This window comes from Gouania willdenowi, chromosome 17, assembly GCF_900634775.1.
Source record: "Gouania willdenowi chromosome 17, fGouWil2.1, whole genome shotgun sequence".
Lineage (NCBI taxonomy): Eukaryota > Metazoa > Chordata > Actinopteri > Blenniiformes > Gobiesocidae > Gouania > Gouania willdenowi.
This window is the reverse complement of record NC_041060.1, coordinates 14,328,860-14,349,035: the sequence shown is the minus strand read 5'-3', so window position 1 is coordinate 14,349,035 and position 20,176 is coordinate 14,328,860. Positions and strand designations below refer to the sequence as shown.

General features: G+C 43.7%; 2 protein-coding genes across 2 annotated transcripts; one reads left to right on the top strand and one right to left on the bottom strand.

Moving 5' to 3' along the window:
* Positions 1-3,428: 3,428 nt before the first annotated feature.
* On the top strand, positions 3,429-4,186 carry LOC114479059 (protein zyg-11 homolog). Its single transcript, XM_028472499.1, has 4 exons — positions 3,429-3,585; positions 3,684-3,731; positions 3,813-4,013; positions 4,112-4,186. The coding sequence occupies exons 1-4, from the start codon at positions 3,454-3,456 to the stop codon at positions 4,166-4,168; spliced, it is 438 nt and encodes a 145-aa protein (XP_028328300.1). The 5' UTR covers positions 3,429-3,453; the 3' UTR covers positions 4,169-4,186.
* A 2,839-nt stretch (positions 4,187-7,025) lies between these two features.
* LOC114479057 (leucine-rich repeat-containing protein 52-like) lies at positions 7,026-18,949 on the bottom strand. The gene is made up of 2 exons (XM_028472498.1): positions 17,984-18,949; positions 7,026-10,552 (listed from the first exon to the last, which is right to left on the bottom strand). Exons 1-2 carry the CDS (start codon positions 18,630-18,632, stop codon positions 10,239-10,241), a joined length of 963 nt encoding a protein of 320 aa, XP_028328299.1. The 5' UTR covers positions 18,633-18,949; the 3' UTR covers positions 7,026-10,238.
* Between the last annotated feature and the right edge of the window lie 1,227 nt (positions 18,950-20,176).

Here is a 20,176-nt window from a genome sequence, read left to right as displayed (position 1 = left end):
ACTTCATATCCAGCAGCCCTCGACACACCCACATTCTATCATGAATGGTTAATAAAAAGAACCTCAACAATGGTTTTTGTTGGGTGTTTTTTTTTTTTGTATATATAAAAGTTGAACAATGATATTTTAGTCTCAGTAATAGAAAAGTAAAGCCCTAACCTACAGCATTCAGTTCTACAATAGGTTTGGGATTTAAATGAGCATCTCTACAGCATCAAGGTTTCTTCTTCAACCATCAGGTCTTCTCTGTTGTCGTATTTCTAGAAAAATTTAATGTTTGAAAGTTTTGAAAAGCTTTTTTTTTTTTCTAGCAATTTCATTTGTAACATTTTTTTTTTATTATTTTGTATTTTTTTTTAAACGTGTTAATTTGATAATTTAATGGAAAAAGGTGAATGGAAACTTGTGTCCAATAACCTGAGCATCACAGCCCCTCCTTGTGGCTAAACCTCATCACAACCTGAACTCTTTCTCAAAAACTTAAAAACATTATTAGGTTTTACAACATAATGCAGAATTGCTGGTTACAGGCATTAAAAAAAAAATGTGACAAAAATGCATTGAAATGCAGTATTGACTGAAACAATAAATGGAAGAAAGGAAAAATTGTAAATTAAGTTGCCTTATTTGATGAATTTTTATGTGATCAATAATGTTTGTTTGTTTGTTTGTTTCATTACCTAAAAATAAATCTGACCATTTTACTCACTCAGGAAGCCTTTTTCTCTGTTGATGATTTGTAACAAAACCAACATTGCTTTATGAAATTAAAAATATTATTGAATACCATTTATATACTTTAACCAGGATTAGGGAGCTAGTTGTAATAGAAAAAGGTATGAGGTCAGTTAGGCAATAGTAGTTAATAATATAGAGTATCTCTAGGTTATTGCATATTTTTATGGTTTTAAGCACGTACTGTGTTAATATCTCAATTTTGAAATAGATTATAAAGTGATGTAAAATGTAAATTATAGATTCCAGATACGTGACATCTGTGACATCATCTGGTCGGACCAATTTTTTTCATTTTCTTGTCAACAAGGAAGTAGGCCTCAGTTTGTCACTTTAAACAATGAGGTTTTAAAGTGTTAAATGTCAGTGTGAGCACTGCACTACACGTTGACGTCATGGTGAGTTTGGACTCTTTCTATGAAACGATGCTGTGCTTGTAAAGCTCTTTATTTCTTTGGTAACGTTCAGGTTATTATTGGTGCTGCTGGAGCTGAAGGAGCCTTTGCTTTTGTCCTCTTTGCCCTGCAGAGAGCTGTACTGGGATTAGTTGGTTTTAAACAGGCTTTGCTTGTGTGTAGTGTCTCATCTGCTGAGGATAAAATTAGCTTTGTGTGGGGTTGCAGATCCTGTGACACTGTGGAGCCTTTGAGCCCTGAGCAGGACGACTGTCAGCCTCTTTGACTGCTATTCAAACACATTTAAATATGACACAAGCCTGTCCTGCAAAGATACAATCATCAAATGAATCCACTTATCATTTGTTTAGGCTATTAGTTATGGCGCGCCGATTGTAACGTTGCTAAAATTAACAGCAACTTTTTGCAACATTTAGAAACAAACCATGTTTAAAAAACGTATGTGAATTTTTTTAACGTTACTTTTTGACCAGATTTACAGCAATATGTGTGAAATTTCTGATGTTATTTTCTTGTATATGTCAATGTTAAATCTAAATGGTAAATATTAAATCAGAACGTCAGGCTAGCCTGATGCTAGACCTGGCTGCTATCTCCTCTGACCTCCTTGTGTCAGGAGAGGATGTTTTATTAGAAATAAGAAAGTGCGTTCCATTGTCGCACCCAGGTCAATGGCCAACAAATGAAAGCAAACTCTGCTACAATAAGCAGCACGGTGACAGCACCCCATGGAGCCCCTCATGGTGAGTGGACAAAGGCGTTTACCCACTCTTTCCCTCAGAATGATGCTAGAGATGGGCCGTGCTCGCAGCCCCGCCCTGGGCCAGCTGACGATATTGAGAGGATGCAGACTGCCCTCCTTGTTTTACCAGTATAATACATTCAGACTCTGGAAGAATTGTCCCGTGTTCTACAGAAGGAGATCCTCTCTCTGTTACACATACAGGATGAGCAATCTCTGGGTGTTTTCTTTTTACTTGTCCTGCCCCACCATCTCAGTGCGGTCTGTTCAACTGGTCCAGGAAGCAGCCGGGAGTTCCCTGTTCTCCGGCTCTACCTGTTTTGCTTTTCGAGTGTGCACCTTGGGGTCCCCCACGCCCTCATCTCCCCGCTGCTTCGGCACTATCCGGGGTCAGCCGGGAGAGGCAGACATGTCATGATGGAGTGTTCGGCTCCATCTTTTATAAGAGGTGGGATTGTCAGATTGAGAAAAATGCTTCTGAGGGCTGCAGATGAGAGTGCATCCCATAGTGAGACATCTCACTCATATTACTCATAGAACTGAGGTTATGTAAAGAATCTGAAGTTTTTCTTCATGTTGCTCTAAGATTTTCCCCTGAATTATTGTCATGTATGTTTTGTTCCTTGTTTCCATGGCTGCCACGTGGTTCAGATATTTAGCCACCGTGTTTGTGATTAACTAGCTGAGCAGGTGCGTGGACCCGACCCTGCAGGTTCATTCTAGTGGCCAAGGTCAAGACTCCATGCACTTACTTCAAGTTGCAGGACATATAGCAAATAGCATGGCACCTGTTCGTTCCACCTGTTGAAAGCTGCTGTAACACGTGTTTCTCTCCCTGGCTTTGTGCTTTCTTTTAATGCAGTTTAATGTGGCCATATTCACTATGAAGTAGACACTTTGACATTTATGAAGTGACGGCATTTTTAAGTGGCAATTCTTTCTTTGTTGTTTCGAGAGGAGACCACACAACTCAGCAAGGTACATTAACACTTGCACTGTATTTAGTGTCAGACATACACCATTTCTCCAGCTAAACACTAGACATGCATGAGTGTCGTTTTAGTCCTCTACCTCCTTCTCTTTATCTTTACCGTCTGTGCATCTTCCATTACTTGATGAACACACTTCTTTATTTGTCCTTTTCCACTTCCTGTTGGCTGCTCTCCTTTAACCTGTTTCCTTTCAGCTTCTGTTTTTTTTTTTTTTTTATCTGCATGTGTTCATAGGTTAACAATACTTTGCAAAACATAACATAATACATGATATTGACTAGTTGTGTCCATCACCAGCCCTCCCCAAGGAAGGGTAAGATCAACTTTATTAGAGTGGAAAATGTAAAAAGAGAGGGCAGTGTTACATTTTAGAAAGGGGGGAAAAACAAGGGAGAGGGAGTTAGGAGGGACATTAAAATGAAGTATCACTAAGCTTCTTTTTGAACCATGCATGTCACTGTATGTTAACAAACATTCCTCTTCAGACTGTATTCCCAACATCTCCTGTGTATCACTGTCTTTCTGTCATCTCTAACAGCAGCTGCTGGCGATAGTGCAGCAAAGAGCAATGGTCGGAGTTTCCGACTCCACTTTAAAATTCGCCCTGAGCGCTTTATGGAATCTGACCGATGAGGTGCCAGCAGCCGCACGCAATTTCATCCAGTGTCGGGGCTTGGAGCTGTACGAGGAGGTCCTGGAGGTAGAAAAGTGCAGAAAGTGACTGAAAGATTTAATAGAGCAGAAATGAATCCTTAGGATGAAACACTGGGCAACATGTTTTCCTCTTGTCTCTTGTAGTCGTACTATACAGAACCATCCATTCAGCAGAAAGTTCTTGGTCTTCTGGTAAGTCATTGGTTATGGTTTGTAAAATCTCCCATTTAAACCTCCTGGTGTGACTGAATCCCTTCACTGTATGTGCTGCAGAACAACATTGCAGAGGAGGAGGAGTTCCAAGCTGACCTGATGGAGGAGGATCTATTGGAGCATGTCCTCCACCTCCTGCAGGACTCTCATCTGGACGTGGGGGTTCGATACTTTGCAGGAGGAATATTGGCTCACATTGCATCCAGATCAGAGGCCTGGACCCTGGACCAGGAGCTCCTCAGAACTATAGAGAAGCAACTGGTGAGTGTTGGAAAAGATACGTTTAAATGTAGGAAAATGCTTTTTCTTTTTTTTTTCTCTCTCTGAACGTGTTTTTTTTTTTTGTTCTTTCTGTGCAGCACGACTCCATAGGAACATGGACCCAACCTGAAGGAGAAATGGTTTCCTACAGGTGAGAGAGTAGGAAATGGAGGGCAGTGTTTTTTATTTACATAATCCAACACATGAATGAAGATGATCGGTCTGAAGCTGAATAATAAACTTTATATTATTTATATTATAATTATATTTTTTCTTTATATTTTAATTTAAAGTGCTTAATAAAGTACAATATACAGTATGTTGGCATCACCATTTTGGAGATTTGTTGTCGTCACATCAGGAGTACTCCGCTCTTAATACAAAGTCTTTGGAAAAATATGATTTCAATCTAATGTTTTAGCTTAGTTACGTGTCATCCAGTTCCTTGACAGTTATTCCTAAAAAGGACCAGGAAGATTATGGTGGACTGAGTTTAATGTTCCACTTACCAGGTAAAGAGAAATTGGACATTTTCAAAATGCCGCTGGGTACTGCGTTATGATGCCACTATTATGCATCTCACTACAGATACATTTATTTCATCTGAACAGGGAAGACACCTTAACACGGGAAAGTCTACTATACCATGTGAACCTTATAAAACCAGTTGGAGTTACGTAAATGGCGCGCTTCCTTTTTGCGTAATCAATATGTCAGTTTGTCACACATGTCGACGCCCACAAACATGTGTTTAAACTTTAAAGTACTTTTTTTTTTTTTTGCATATGCAGCTTCTAAATCACCTCTCACTCCTAAGTAAATTTAACAAGTAATAGTCTGGCCTCTACAACATAAAAAAATAGAGGGCAGCACCAGAGTCGCTCAGGAGCTTCAGAGAACCAGAAGAAAAGTGAAAACTCTTAAAGATGGAGATGAAAGCAGAACTCAACTGATCCACATTAAAGTCTCTGAACATATGAGACAAAAAAAGCTAGGACGTGTGGTTGTTAGATATGTTATATCTGCCACATCAATGTTTTTCCACATTATTATTTTAATAAACTAAAAATCAGTTTAACAGATGACATGAGAAGTTTTTCCTAAAGCAACAAGAAGGCACTTAATTACCAAAACATTGCAACATTTCCCTGCAAATGTTTTTTGGTTGAATATTTAAAATTGAAATAGTCAAAAACATGAAACATATAGACTATATGACCTCAGATCCTCTTTACTTTGATTCAACACTGCTAGAAGACAGAAATACTCACTCCAGAGTCAAACTTGGACTGTAAATAATTCATTTTAAAAGAAAAGGAATTCACAAGCTGGCATAAATAATTAAGTCCTAGCACCACATTCACCACCAGTTTCATTTTATTTATTTTTTACTAATAATAAATGTAGAATCCCAAACCATATTTTGTCCCATGTTTGTAATTTAGCTTGGTTTGTCTTTTTATTGGATGTTATTGTACATACTTTTCAGCTGGTGTTAAAAAAAGCTGCAGCTCTTAAACACTACATACTGTGTGACAGTCTCGTGTTGTTAAAGGTCAAGTGAACATGGTGTGATGTTACCAAGATATGTTTGAGTCACAGGAAGTGTGGGAACGCAGCTCTGCTTTCCAGGGGCTGAATGTTCACCAACGGCACGTGTTTGTACTATTGTCAGCTGTTGAAAACATGGTGTATAGTACAATGTGAAGAGGTGCCTGAGATTTACAGTATGCTGGTGTTCACTGTGGAAAGCTTTACCAATATTAAATTCATATTTGAAAAAGATTCAAGGAGTAAAAAACTAGTGATTATAGCTACTGCGCAGCAATGTTCGGGGCCAGGGAACAATGATTCCAAAATGTTGTACTTTGTTTTCATAAACATTGAAAATGTATTTAGTAAGGATTTGCAGAGATATGTTGACAACATTTGCAGTCAAACGTTTAGTGTAGAGTCAATTTAAAAAAAAAAAAAAAAAATCTGCGTGGATCGTTTGTGTAGGACACTCTGAAGATGCGCAATTTCCAATAGGTTTTGTCAAAATTTGATGATTTTTTTTTGGGGGGGTGTTTTTATTTATTTTTTTTGCAATTAATTTTTTTTATTCAATTGTAGAAAACTGTAGATATTATATTGAACCAATTGGTTAATAATAAATCGGTCAGTTTTTCTCATACCTACCGTAGCTGACTATTGGTCTCTGTTTGAGTAACATCACTTGATCAAAGCCTTTTCTAACATTCCAGACTACAAAAAAAGTATGTATGATTCATGCTGATATTGAATCAATATTGGTAACGGCCGATACGTACTGTAAGGCTGCAATATTGGTATCATATTGGAAATGACAAAGTTGTATCGGGACATCCCTATTTATTTTTTTTGCACATGGGAAGTTTGAATCAGATGAAGAAGAAGAAGACGAACAGGATACACAGTGTACTTCATAAGTGGTTGCAATTGAAAAACAGGGAAAATTAACATTAAAGCTTGAATTATTGAGGCAATAAAGCTGCATTTTTGTTGTAAATAAAAAAAAAACATCTAAGTCTAGAAATATTTTGCTGAGGAACCACCAAGTGCAGAATAAGATGTAATTATTAAAATTGTGGCCATATCCATCTTAGCTCGCTGAAAATACTGCTTGGTTTTGCTTTGCACATAATGCAGAGATGTTTCTCTCTGTTGCACAACTTTTTCTAAATATTTATTATATTTTCTGTAACTCTGACTCTACAGGCCGGGCAGCTTTTTGCTAGAAATCATTCAAACTATTTAAATAAGTGTCAAAGAACAGAAAGATTATTCCTGACCAAAAAAAAACATAAATAGATGTGACTGTGGGGAAAACGACAGGTGCAAGAATAAAACTTCTGGTCGAAAATATCTTGAGAGGAGATGCATAAAGCTACAGGAATGAAGTGAGACGTGCAGGACATCAGAGGAAAAAATGGGGAAGTCTTTTTAATACTTGGCAATTATTTGTGCAAAAACAACCCAGTCTAATTTACAAACAAAGAAGAGGGGAATGCACTTCTTCAGGCAGAACTGTGACACAGTGAAGGACACACCACACGATGTCCTCTTAATGACCTTTTATAGCTGTAGTCAGGCTCCAGAGCCACAGACATGTACCAACATCAGGACCGTCCTCCTCTCTACCAAATCAACACAAGCTTTACTCTTCATCATCATCATCAATCCACTCTTCATCATCATCAATCATAAAGAGGACAGAGTTCAACTATCAGTGAAATATAATAGTCTGTGCAATCTGCCAAGGAAATCAGAAAACATGCTGAAGGAAGATAGAATCAACTTCTTGCTGATGTTTTACTGCAAATTGGTGAAAAAAAAAGATTTCTAATCACACTGTAAGGTTCCATCATTTAACATGAGTTGCAGTGTTTTTTCCACTGAAGAGTAGCTTAAAAGCTAGTATATTTCTGTCCCATCACTCAGTTGTCAGTGATTACTTATTAAACTCAAGCACTCAGTGAAAAAGCTTCTCATGTTTTTCTTTTTCTTGGTGAAACTCGTCTCACTCGCTCTATTGCAAAAGGATTTTCCTCCCAAATACATGGTTGTGAGTGTGTGTGTGTGTGTGTGTGTGTGTGTGTGTGATGTACACGTTTGTTAATGGATGTGTCAGGGAACTCTAATGCTGGCTTAGAGCCACTGTTACTTAATGTCACATCTGCAGACATCAGTGGCCAGTTTACCCTAAAGCTCAGCAGATGCACAAAGTGCTGCAAAAAAAAAGACGAGTTAAACAATCACAGACAGGAAACAAAGTGGAGGAGGAGGAGCTTTTGGATTCAATGGCTGTGTGAATTTCCTCGTCTATTCATTGTCATCATGGCATCACAGCCACAGCTGATGTGATCTAAGGCAGCTGAGTGCATATCCAACCTGGAGCACATTGTGACCGTGATGAAATACACTTTAAACCACAAACACTGACATTATTCAACACTTGTTTTTTACTATTTCAAAGCCCTGCTCTATATTTTTAACTGAGCTTGATTTCAGGAAATGTTTTATTCAATTTAATTGAATTTTTCAAATTGATTTCATTTTTTTTCTCCAAAGTAATTAATTCATTTTTTTCAAATTAATTTCATTTTTTTTCCAAAGTAATTTCATTTTTTCAAATTAATTTCATTTTTTCCCTCAAATTTATTTCATTTTCTTTTTTTTCAAATACATTTCATTTAATTGTTTCAAATTATCCACCAAGCCTTTTTCTTAATTAATTTCATTTCATTTAAATTTTTCACACATTTCGTTTAGTTTGTTCTTTAGATACATTTACTTTATCCATCCATCCATTTTCAGACCTGCTTTGTCCTATTTCAGGGACGCAGGGGAAAATTTCATTTATTCTTTTCAAATTAATTTCATTTACTTTTCTCAAATTAATTTCCTTGAATTTTTTCCAAATGAATGTGATTTCATTTCTTCATTTTTGGGCTTTCACACAGTATACTAGTATACACAATATACCCAGAGGTCATTTTTAACCTAGGAAGAACAGATGCGTTTGTTTTCATGCTTTACTGCACGTTCATATGAACCATGTGACCTATATATGGTCAAATGAGGATGCATAAAGAAGTTAAACACAGTGAAATCTGGGTAATGCATTCGCTAAAATACAACATATTAATCGCCTTATTTAGAGTAAGAATAGTTCAGGTCTAAGCTTTACAAACAGGACCTGTGTTAGTGAACATTATACACATGAATATCGTCTTATCATGCGTGTCACCTTGCTGACATGGTTTAGGTTAACCAGCTCTCCTTTATCCAGTGCCTGGGTGTAACATAGACGCTGCAGACATAGATAAGGTGTAAACAAACAGAAACCCGAGGATGGAATAGTCAATTAGTCACAGGCTTCTACAACATGTACAGTTGACACATGGATCACTATGTTAGCACACCATTATTTCAGCAGTCGTATAATGCTGTGAGTCAGTGAACTCTCTAATGCAACTGGTGAGAGAGAAAGTGTCTTGTAAGAGGGTTTAAACAAAAACATCCCCAGGTTCATCTGATGCTAGCGGCTTGTTCTGTTATCCTAAAAGGATGTCGAAGAAGAAAAGTCCCAGCATGCATTTTTCTTTCATTCAGAAGTTGTTTTAATGAGAATTTACCTTTCTGTGCAGGTTAGTGAAGTTCTTTACACAAAAAAACGTACTTATTTATATTTTGTTGATGGTTTTGGAAGCATGTTAGAACAGGAAAGAGGTCAATCCCACGCTGATACCGTGACTAGCTGAGTTACAGTCGACTACAGCGACCCATTGACTCACAATTCTTCATAAAGTCTAAAACCCTGTGCTGTTCATATTAAAAAGTTTCAAGGGATACCCTGGCAGTTTTAACAATAAAATGTACAGGTGAGCCAAATATTCACCAGCAACTTTTTATTTATGGGACTTTGTATCAAAAGGGGCCCATGCTGAAAATGTAAATCAGATTATTATATCTCTGAGGCAAAGCTGAACGTTTTACTCAGGGAAACCTCGCTTTAAATTTAATTTTTTTTTTCACTTTAAACAGTGAACGCCAACAATATCACACTTGCTTCTTATAGGAAGAATACTTCCAACGACAGCAAAGTGGAAATATACTGTGATTAAAAAAAAAAACACTTCAACACAATAAAAAATTCTATAAACCTCACATTATTGCATATTTTTCCACTACTGCTAATGGTGTTACACTTCATTGTGTATCAATAGAAAAATCACCTAAGCTTTAAAACATTTCAGTTTTTACACACTCTGAAAATGTCCTGTTGTCAAAGCAACCCCCAGATTATTTAAATAACAGCCACAGTTTAAAGAAAGGACAACATACACACATCATTCAAAAATGTGAATGTAATCATGCCAAATTGTGTCATTACATGACGTGGAGTTGCAGAACAGGTAAGGTGTTACTACAGCAGGTGTAACAGATTCTCACTCAAAAAGAAATGAAGCATATTCAGTATAAAATATTTGCATATAAGTGCTACATGTGTTAGAGACCTTTACTCTGGTGATACGGTGCATGTTACGTCGTCCATCAACAGAGCACCAAACAATACAAAGACATTCTTCATCTCTGCTGGAACTTCTTCTTCTCTGTCCTCGTGGAGACTCTTCATCCTCAGACAGTTGAGGAAGTTGACAGGAGGCACTTTGGGAATCTGTCAAAGAACAAGCTTTGATTTCAAACAGTATGTGAATATTTAAATCGATTAATTTCCCTGGAGGTACGGGCCTCTTCAAGGCCCTCCTCGTCCTCATCCACATCCAGAGGTTGGTCTTGTTTCTTGACGTAACGCTCGTAGAGCACCATGACCACGCCCATCATCCAGGCCGACACGGTGCCAGCAGCAAAGATCACAAAGCCGATAACTACAAAAAACAGGTAGTCCCAGGAACCCAAAGTGGGATGGCATAATGTCCGAAGCTGGAGGCCCACCTCTCCAAGACGACGGTCCTCCATGTCAGAAGGTGAGCCGCACACTGTCTGACCTTCATCTGTCACACCAAAACACATCAAACAGAAATAGTGAGGATTGAAAAGTAAAACACTAGTTTACTTACTGTAATTTTTTAAGATGAATACATAGTGTTGGTCTAATGGACCAATGAATAGAAACTACACCACTGATTGTTCGACTCTCTCTGCACACGTTTTCCTTCACTGTCAGAATCAACGTTTTAAAAAAAACCCTCTGAAGTTGGTGGGTGGTGTTTATGTGACAGCAGGAGAGTGGGATCCTGCTGTTGCTTCAATCACATCACATGACAGTTCAGTTTAATAGGATGACTAGTACTACAATGTGTCTGTCCCCTATGTTTTATTCATTCTGTGCTTCAATCTGAGCCTGCATCCTGCTCAAAGATATGAAAACACGTCTAGAAACAACAAGACGAGGAAAGGAAAGTCTGCTTCACTGAGCTCCAACTAGCAGAGAAAACTCTGATCCTCCCAAAAGCTGCTGTTGTTCTCTCCACTAAATATGCAGCCATAGACATAACTTCACCTCTGTTATCAACGCATATACAATCCTCTTTTCCATAAGATGAAACTTTTCCCTCGTCTGTGTGTCCTTGCAGAATCAGCTCATTTGTGTGTGTGCACATGTCTCTGAGTGTATGAGCCTATAGTAGCAAAATAAGGAAAACCTTCCAGCTTATAGCGTCACCCCCCATCCCACCCATCCCCCTCCTCTCTCTACCCAAAAGAGCTGGCATCAAAGCAGAGGGCTTTCCCTCTCTCCTTCCCTCGTGCACACTGCTCTATTTCTAGATGCTTTTGTTATATAACAGACAGAGTGCTAATCTAACCACGAGAATCTGTTGGTTCCTCCTATAAAAGCTTGATTTCTTCTGCTTCCGTTCTCACCCTGATTTGCTGGTATCTGGTGCAGTGTTCCCTGAGGAGAGAAGCGTGTCATGTTGCATGGACCAGGTGAGATGGAGATGGAAGAAAGCGAGGAAACAGCGAGAGACAGAGCTCGCAGCCAAAGAGCATCTGCACCTCTCCCTGCTCTCATACTTAGTCACTGAAAGAAGCTCAAACTCCAAATGCAACAAAGACAAAAGGCAACAAGAGGCAGGAAATGGGACAGCTCCTGCAGGACTTGATTTAGACTCAGTGTAAGGTGTGTGTAGTGGGGGAAGCCTCTTCAGTTATGGCTTTGGTGTTAGAATTATCACTGGCTTCATGCTCACTATTAATAGCTGCTGCCCTTTTCTACAGTGACACATCTGCATCGATGCATGAGTAGAATGACTCAAACATAAGAAATGTTACTAAATATCAGACACAGGGACTAAACAACAAAGAGAAATGGTGCGTTTTTTGCAGGAGTTCTCAACCTTGGGACCAGGACCCCATTTGGGGTCACAAGACACTGAGAGGGGGACACCAGATGCCTTAAAAAAACTTGGAATATATTTTTTTTTTTAAATAATTTGAGCCCATTTTTGCTTATTTTTACCATTTTCTGCCAGTACACAAAACTTTCCATATTTCAACCTATTTTCATAACTTTTTCTTGCCATATTTTTTCTCTTTTTAATGCATTTTTGCTCCATTACTTCCATTTCTGCCACTTCTCCGTCAAATTTCAATGCCTTTTCTGCACATTTTTTCCACTTTCAAGACATTTACAGCACTTATTGTCACGAGACGGAACTGAGGCTCAAGCGCAGACAGCACAACAGGAGGCACAGATACAATTAACTGATTTATTTCACAAAAACTGAATACAACAGAAAACCTACCAGCGCCCTAAGTGGGGTGGTGGAGAAATTAAGTGCTGAGCTAACTGAGGGAGACCTAATACTAAGATTAACTAAAAACGATCAGGAAACTACTGATGAAAAAACAGAACCCTAGGTCTAAAGGCATAAACTCAGAATGACTAAACTAACAAAGGAAACCTCTGAACCCCAAATGGGCAGGAACACAGAGACGCTCGAGCTGCAGCCAACGCGGCCGAAACGAAGGAGCCTGGCACAGGAGTGGGGAAGAACCAGCTGAAGGGTGGAGTGAGCTGAGGGATTCCAGCGGTGATGATGGTTCCAGGAGGGAAGGAAGCAGGAGAGCTCCCATCGGCTGAGAGGGTCAGAGTCTGCAATGCTTACAGTTTGGCGTCGGTTTGTGGTCTGCCGGTGTCTTAAGTAGTGGTGTGACCACTCCCCGCCGCAGCTGGAAGCAATCCTGATGATTAGAGTTGAGTAGTCTGGATAGTGAGGCATGGAGACCACCAGATGGTGCCAACGGACCAGTTCAGGAGATGCCAGAGGTAGAGGGCATGACAGTACCCCCCCTCCTACGTGCGCCTCCAGGCGCACGACCAAAACGTTCAGGACGCCGCCGCTTGAGATCCCTGATTAGGTCAGGGCAAAGGATCTGACTGCGGGGAACCCAGCTCCTCTCCTCAGGCCCGTAACCCTCCCAGTCCACGAGAAACTGGAGGCCGCGACCCCTGCGGCGGACATCCAGCAAGCGCCGAACCGAGTAGGCGGGCGAGTCATCCACCATCCTGGGAGGAGGGGGGGGGGGAACAGGAGGAGCCAGGGGGGAGTCCCTGGCGGGCCTGACCTGCGAGACATGGAACGTGGGGTGAATTTTCAAAGTTCTGGGAAGGGTGAGACGTACCGCTGTCGGACTGATGATCTTCTCCACGGGGAAGGGACCGATGAACCGGGGTGCCAGCTTTCTGGATTCGACCTTCAGAGGGAGGTCCTTGGCCCTCAACCAGACTCGTTGGCCCACAGAGTAGGTTGGTGCCGGGCAGCGACGGCGGTTGGCCTGCCGCTCCATCCTCTCAGTTGATTGAATAAGTCTGGCCCTGGCCCTGTCCCAGACCCTTTTGATCTGGCTGACGAAGGTCTGTACAGAGGGAACGGAGAGTTCCTGTTCCTGGGAGGGGAACAACGGAGGTTGATAGCCGAGGGAGCACTGAAAAGGAGACATCCCCAGAGAAGAGTTTATCTGTGAATTGTGTGCATACTCCACCCAGGCCAGATGCTCAACCCAGGCAGTGGGGTTGGAGGAGACCAGACACCGGAGGTACGTCTCCAGAGACTGATTGGCCCGCTCCGCTTGGCCATTAGACTGGGGGTGAAAGCCAGAGGTGAGACTGGGGGTGGCCCCTAGGGCAGCGCAGAAGGCCTTCCAGACTCCGGAGATGAACTGTGGACCCCGGTCCGAGACAATGTCTGCTGGTATCCCATGCAACCGGAAGACGTGGTCAACTAGGAGGGATGCCGTCTCCCTGGCTGAGGGGAGTTTGGGAAGGGCGACGAAGTGTGCTGCTTTGGAAAAACGATCAACAATGGTGAGGATGACCGTGTTACCTCCAGAGGGGGGTAGCCCCGTGACGAAATCCACAGCGATGTGTGACCAAGGCCGAGTGGGCACCGGGAGTGGTTGAAGGAGACCCGAGCTGGGTCTGTAAGGGGTCTTGCCCCGGGAGCAGGTGGGGCAAGCGGCGACAAAGTCCCGAGTGTCCCTTTCGAGAGAGGGCCACCAAAACCTCTGCCGAAGGATGGCTGTGGTCCGGAAGCCCCCAGGATGGCAGGCGAAGCGAGAGGTATGAGCCCACTGGAGCACCTGGGTACGCACAGACTCAGGAACATAGAGAACATTAGGCGGGCAGTTACCTGGGATTGGCTGTTGGGACTGTGCTTGACGGACCTGATCCTCCACTTGCCAGGTTAGAGAGGCGACAAGACGAGCAGGGGGAAGGATAGATTCAGGGTCACCAGAGGGTTCGTCGCAGGAGAACTGACGAGACAGGGCATCCGGCTTGATGTTACGGGACCCCGGGCGATACGTGAGGGAAAACTGGAAGCGACCAAAAAACAGCGCCCAGCGGGCCTGCCGAGAGTTCAATCTCCTGGCTGAACGAATGTACTCCAAGTTCTTATGGTCTGTCCAGACAATGAATGGGTGCTCTGCCCCCTCCAGCCAGTGCCGCCACTCCTCTAGAGCGAGCTTGACCGCCAACAGCTCCCGGTTCCCCACATCGTAGTTCCGTTCTGCTGGGGTCAGGCGGCGAGAGAAGAAGGCACAGGGATGCAGCTTTTGGTCAGATGGGGTCCTCTGGGAGAGTACGGCCCCAACCCCGGAGTCGGAGGCATCCACCTCGACCACAAACTGAAGGTGGGGATCTGGCTGAACAAGGATAGGCGCAGAGGTAAAGCGTACCTTGAGGGACTGAAATGCTTGCTCGGCCTTGGGGGTCCACTGGAAGGGAATTGAGGTGGAGGTCAGGGCTGTGAGAGGGGCTGCCACCCTACTATAGTCACGGATGAAGCGGCGGTAAAAGTTAGCGAAGCCCAAAAAACGCTGTAACTGTTTCCGGGTCTCTGGCTGGGGCCACTCGGAGACAGCCGATAGCTTGGCCGGGTCCATCATAACACGTCCTGGGGAGATGACAAAACCCAAAAATGATACTGTAGTAATGTGAAACTCACACTTCTCCGCTTTAGCAAAAAGGCGGTTCTTCCACAGGCGCTCCAAAACCAGGCGGACATGGCAGACGTGTTCCTCTTGGTCTCTGGAATAAATCAGGATATCGTCTATGTAAACAAACACAAAGTGGTTGATCATATCCCGGAGCACATCGTTAACCAGGTTCTGGAAGACGGCGGGGGCATTCGTGAGGCCAAAGGGCATTACTAAGTACTCAAAGTGTCCCAGGGGGGTATTAAAACCCGTCTTCCACTCATCTCCCTCTCTTATTCTCACTAAATGATAAGCATTTCTCAGGTCTAGTTTGGAGAACACTTTGGCCCCATGGAGGAGGGTGAAGGCAGAGTTTATCAGAGGTAGAGGGTACTTGTTCTTCACGGTTATATTATTTAGGCCCCGAAAGTCAATACAGGGTCGCAGGGACCCGTCCTTCTTATTTACGAAAAAGAATCCCGCACCTACCGGAGAAGTGGAGGGCCGAATGATACCTGCTGCCAGGGAGTCCCTTATGTAAGTTTCCATGGCGGCCTGCTCGGGTTTAGAGAGGTTGTACAGACGGCCAGAGGGCAAAGTGGCTCCAGGCAGGAGCTCGATGGCACAGTCGTAGGGCCGGTGAGGAGGCAAGGATAGGGCATCCTCTTTACTGAAGACTGGACCTAGGTCATGGTAAACCTCAGGAACGCCGGACAGGTCCGGAGGCCGAGGATCTGGCTTGGGATTTACTGGAGCAGGGGATGGGGCTGAACGGAGACAGTTAGCATGACACCCAGTACTCCAGGACTTAACCTGGCTGCCGCACCAGTCAATGGAGGGGTTATGTTTAATCAGCCAGGGGTGCCCCAGCACCAACTGTGGGCGAGAATGTTCCAACAAGTGAAAGGTTAGTGTTTCATGATGGTTACCTGCTAACCGGAGGGTGACAGGAACTGTTCTCCGGTGGATCGTGGCCAGGGGGAGGCCGTTGAGAGCACGGGCCTCCACGGGAGAATCCAGTGGCACCGACGGGATGTAGAGCTGCCTGGCGAGGTCCGAGTCAAGGAAGTTCTCCTCGGCCCCAGAATCCACCAGCACGGTCACAGAAAGTGAGTGGTTCTGATAGCTGAGTGTAGCGGGTAGCTGTAACAGATGAGGGGAGGTGGAAGCAGTCCGGCTCACTCGTAGACTCCCTGTCACGAGTGAGCCCTCTTTTTTGCTGGTCTCTTGGGGCAGGAAGCAATGAAGTGCCTCCATGGCCTCGGAGGCAGCCTCAGGGAACGGTGTGGGCGTAGCAGGCTGGAGAGTGGGACTCAGTCGGCGGGAGGGTGCTGAGTCCCTCCAGTGTGCGCGCTCTCTGCGCCTCTCCCTCAAGCGATTGTCAAGCCGGATGGCGAGGGAGATTAGGGCCTCCAGGCTGCCCACCTCCTCCTTGGTGGCGAGTTCATCCTTCAGAGCCTCGGACAGTCCCCTATAGAATGACCTCTGGAGGGCCGGATCGTTGAACCCACTGGTAGCTGCAAGGGCCTGGAATTCCACGGAGTACTCTGCAACACTGCGGGCCCCCTGCCTCAGGGCCATGAGGCGATCTCCAGCGTCTCGCCCCCGAACTGGGTGATCGAAGACGCGCCTCATGTCTGCAGAGAAGCGGGAGTAGGAGGTGCAGATCTCCCCCTGTTTCTCCCACACAGCTGTTCCCCAGTCCCGTGCAGGCCCCCGTAGAAGGCCAATTAGATATGCGATTTTAGCCCTATCGGACGCGTAGGAGGTCGGTTGTAACTCAAAGACGAGTGAAACCTGAGTCAAGAAGGCCTGGCAAGAGCCGAGATCTCCAGCATAGCGCTCAGGAACCGGAACCGTGGGTTCACGGCCTACTGTGGCCAGGGCAGAGGGAGAGCCTACAACCGTCGTCTCGGGGGCATTAATGGGGGTAGGCTGGCAACCTGACGCAGCTAGTGAAGATGCTAACACGGACTGCTGACCAGTAAGGTGAGACATTTGGCTGATTAGAGCTTTAACGCTAGACACGAGAGTCTTGAGTAGCTCATCATGCCGGCCTAGAATTGCGTCATGACTAACTACAGCATGATGAGCGGCTGAGGCCTCATCTGTAGTGCGGTCTGCTGAGCTCATTATGGCCAAACTGTACTGTCACGAGACGGAACTGAGGCTCAAGCGCAGACAGCACAACAGGAGGCACAGATACAATTAACTGATTTATTTCACAAAAACTGAATACAACAGAAAACCTACCAGCGCCCTAAGTGGGGTGGTGGAGAAATTAAGTGCTGAGCTAACTGAGGGAGACCTAATACTAAGATTAACTAAAAACGATCAGGAAACTACTGATGAAAAAACAGAACCCTAGGTCTAAAGGCATAAACTCAGAATGACTAAACTAACAAAGGAAACCTCTGAACCCCAAATGGGCAGGAACACAGAGACGCTCGAGCTGCAGCCAACGCGGCCGAAACGAAGGAGCCTGGCACAGGAGTGGGGAAGAACCAGCTGAAGGGTGGAGTGAGCTGAGGGATTCCAGCGGTGATGATGGTTCCAGGAGGGAAGGAAGCAGGAGAGCTCCCATCGGCTGAGAGGGTCAGAGTCTGCAATGCTTACAGTTTGGCGTCGGTTTGTGGTCTGCCGGTGTCTTAAGTAGTGGTGTGACCACTCCCCGCCGCAGCTGGAAGCAATCCTGATGATTAGAGTTGAGTAGTCTGGATAGTGAGGCATGGAGACCACCAGATGGTGCCAACGGACCAGTTCAGGAGATGCCAGAGGTAGAGGGCATGACACTTATAAACCCTTTCCATCACTTTTCCCACCTAATGTCACATATGTTGAACCATTATTGTCATTTTTAAATTTCATGCTTTTTCCATGTGTTTACATACAGTAAGTGTTCCTTAAACACATCACAGCAGTGCTCATATGGACAGGTGATGTCTATGTCCACACAGATGGTGCCATTACATAAAGTAGATGAGGTAACAGACAGACTGGACCTTGGAACTTGAAGCTCTCCAGGTGGACCCACAGGCAGAGGTCCTCGTTGTGGCACTCGCATCTCCAGGGGTTCCCACTGAGCCCCAGGGAGCGCAGGGAGGGCAGCCCGAACAGGGAGCTGATGTTGAGGCTCGTCAGGTTGTTTCTGCTCACGTCCAGCACCTGAAGGGCCGCGTTCTCCACAAAAGCGTCCGGGTGGATGTCAGACAGCCCCGGGTTATCCGTCATCCTCAGCATCACCAAACTGCTCAGGGGCCCGAACGTCCTGTCCTCGATCCGGGTCATGGTGTTGAAGGACAGGTCCAGGTAGGCCAGCTTGCGGAGGTTCCCAAACGTGGACTCTGAGATGTGTGTGAGAGAGTTGTTGCTGCAGTCCAGGTAGACCAGGTCAGAGAGGTAGTTCAGAGCCAGAGGAGGAAGCTCCACGATCCTGTTGTTGGAGATGATGAGCTGACGCGTGGCCAGCGGTAAGTTGGAGGGGAAAGTGTTGAGGTGCTGCCCTGCGCACTGGACCACCAGCTGATCATCGCACACACACCTGTCCGGGCAGCCTGTGGACATCACCGGGGACGTGAACACCCCCGTGGAGAAGAGAAGAAGCACAGCAATCCGCAGAGGTTGCGCGCTCTGCTGCGGAGCGAGACGCATGACACCGCCGAGGGCTTCATCCACTCCGATCCTACCGAGTCACAGTTCACAGCCTTCATTGATACATCCTCACTAGGTTCACCCCAACAATGAACCAAAAACAAAGCCAAACCATGTGAGTTCCAGGGGAACCCTCCCGTGCGTAATGGATCAGTTCATTTTCCCTTTTCTGAATCCAGCGCGTGGATCCTGATGAACAGATACCTTCATAGTGGTTCAAAATTCACCAAACTATGGATTTATCCTGATGGCAGAAAGAAATCCTCTGAGAGAGAAACGTCCGCTCATGATCACGGTCAGTAGATCCACTGCTACGGACACAGCTGGTCCTGGACCTTACATGGGGAGGGGGAGGGGGGAGTTGGAGCTAGGGGGGAGCTTAGAATATTAAATATTCAAGACAGCAAATGTGACTTTTAATGTTACCACAGCCTCAGGTACATTTATAATAATAATAATAATAATAATAATGCGAAATGCAAACAAGAATACACAAAATGACTCCAAAAACATGTAAAATGAGAGAAAGTTCAACAAAATGACAACAAAAATTCACATAACAAATACAAATCTATATACGACAACAAAAACACCCAAATGACTAATATAAAAAAAACAAATAAAAAAAAACTGTTGGGTTCCAGATGAGTTTGATGCCACTGATCAAAATTTCCACTCTAAGAAAAACTCAACAACTAACTTGTTAAGTCAAACCTTGGGGTTACAAGAGACTGGGAGAGGGTCACCAAATGCCTTCAAGAAACAGAATTTTTTTTTTAACAATATGAGCCTGTTTTTGCTCATTTTTACCCTATTTCTGCAACAACACTAAACATTATATTTGAACCTATTTTCATCCCTTTTCTTGCCATATATTTGCTCCTTTTAATGCATTTTTGCTACATTACTCCCGTTTCTGTCACTTCTCCATGAAATTTCAATGCCTTTTCTGCACATTTTTCAACTTTCAAGACATTTCCAGCACTTATAAACCCTTTCCACCACTCTTCCCACCTAATGTTGCACATGTTGACCCATTATTGTCACTTTTAACATCTTTTCGCATATTTCATGCTCATTTTGGCCAAATTAACAACATTCACGTTCTGTCATGCCCATTATTTGCCTGTTCAAAACAATTGTTCCTACTTTTTAAATGACATTACCCCTAATTTGCAACTTTTAACCAATTTCTATGGTTTTTAAAATCACATTTCAGGTTGAGAATCACTGTGCTGAGTAACAATGAAAAATCACATGTTAAGGTTTTGTTTATTCAGACAAGATTTTCAGGAAATGTTATCTCCTGATATGTTTCGACTGTCAACTACCAGTCTTCCTCAAATGAAATGATACAAATCATTGTTTCAATGGCTCTTGATGACTTTATGGCGACATCTAGTGACACTTTCATGGTAATGTTTTGTTCCATCAGCCATCATACTATATTATGTCTATTTTTCAGCATTTGTCTGAGTGTATTTACTCCTCTGATGCAGCTCAGTGAGAACTTAATGCCATATGTCAGACTTTGTTCAAACACA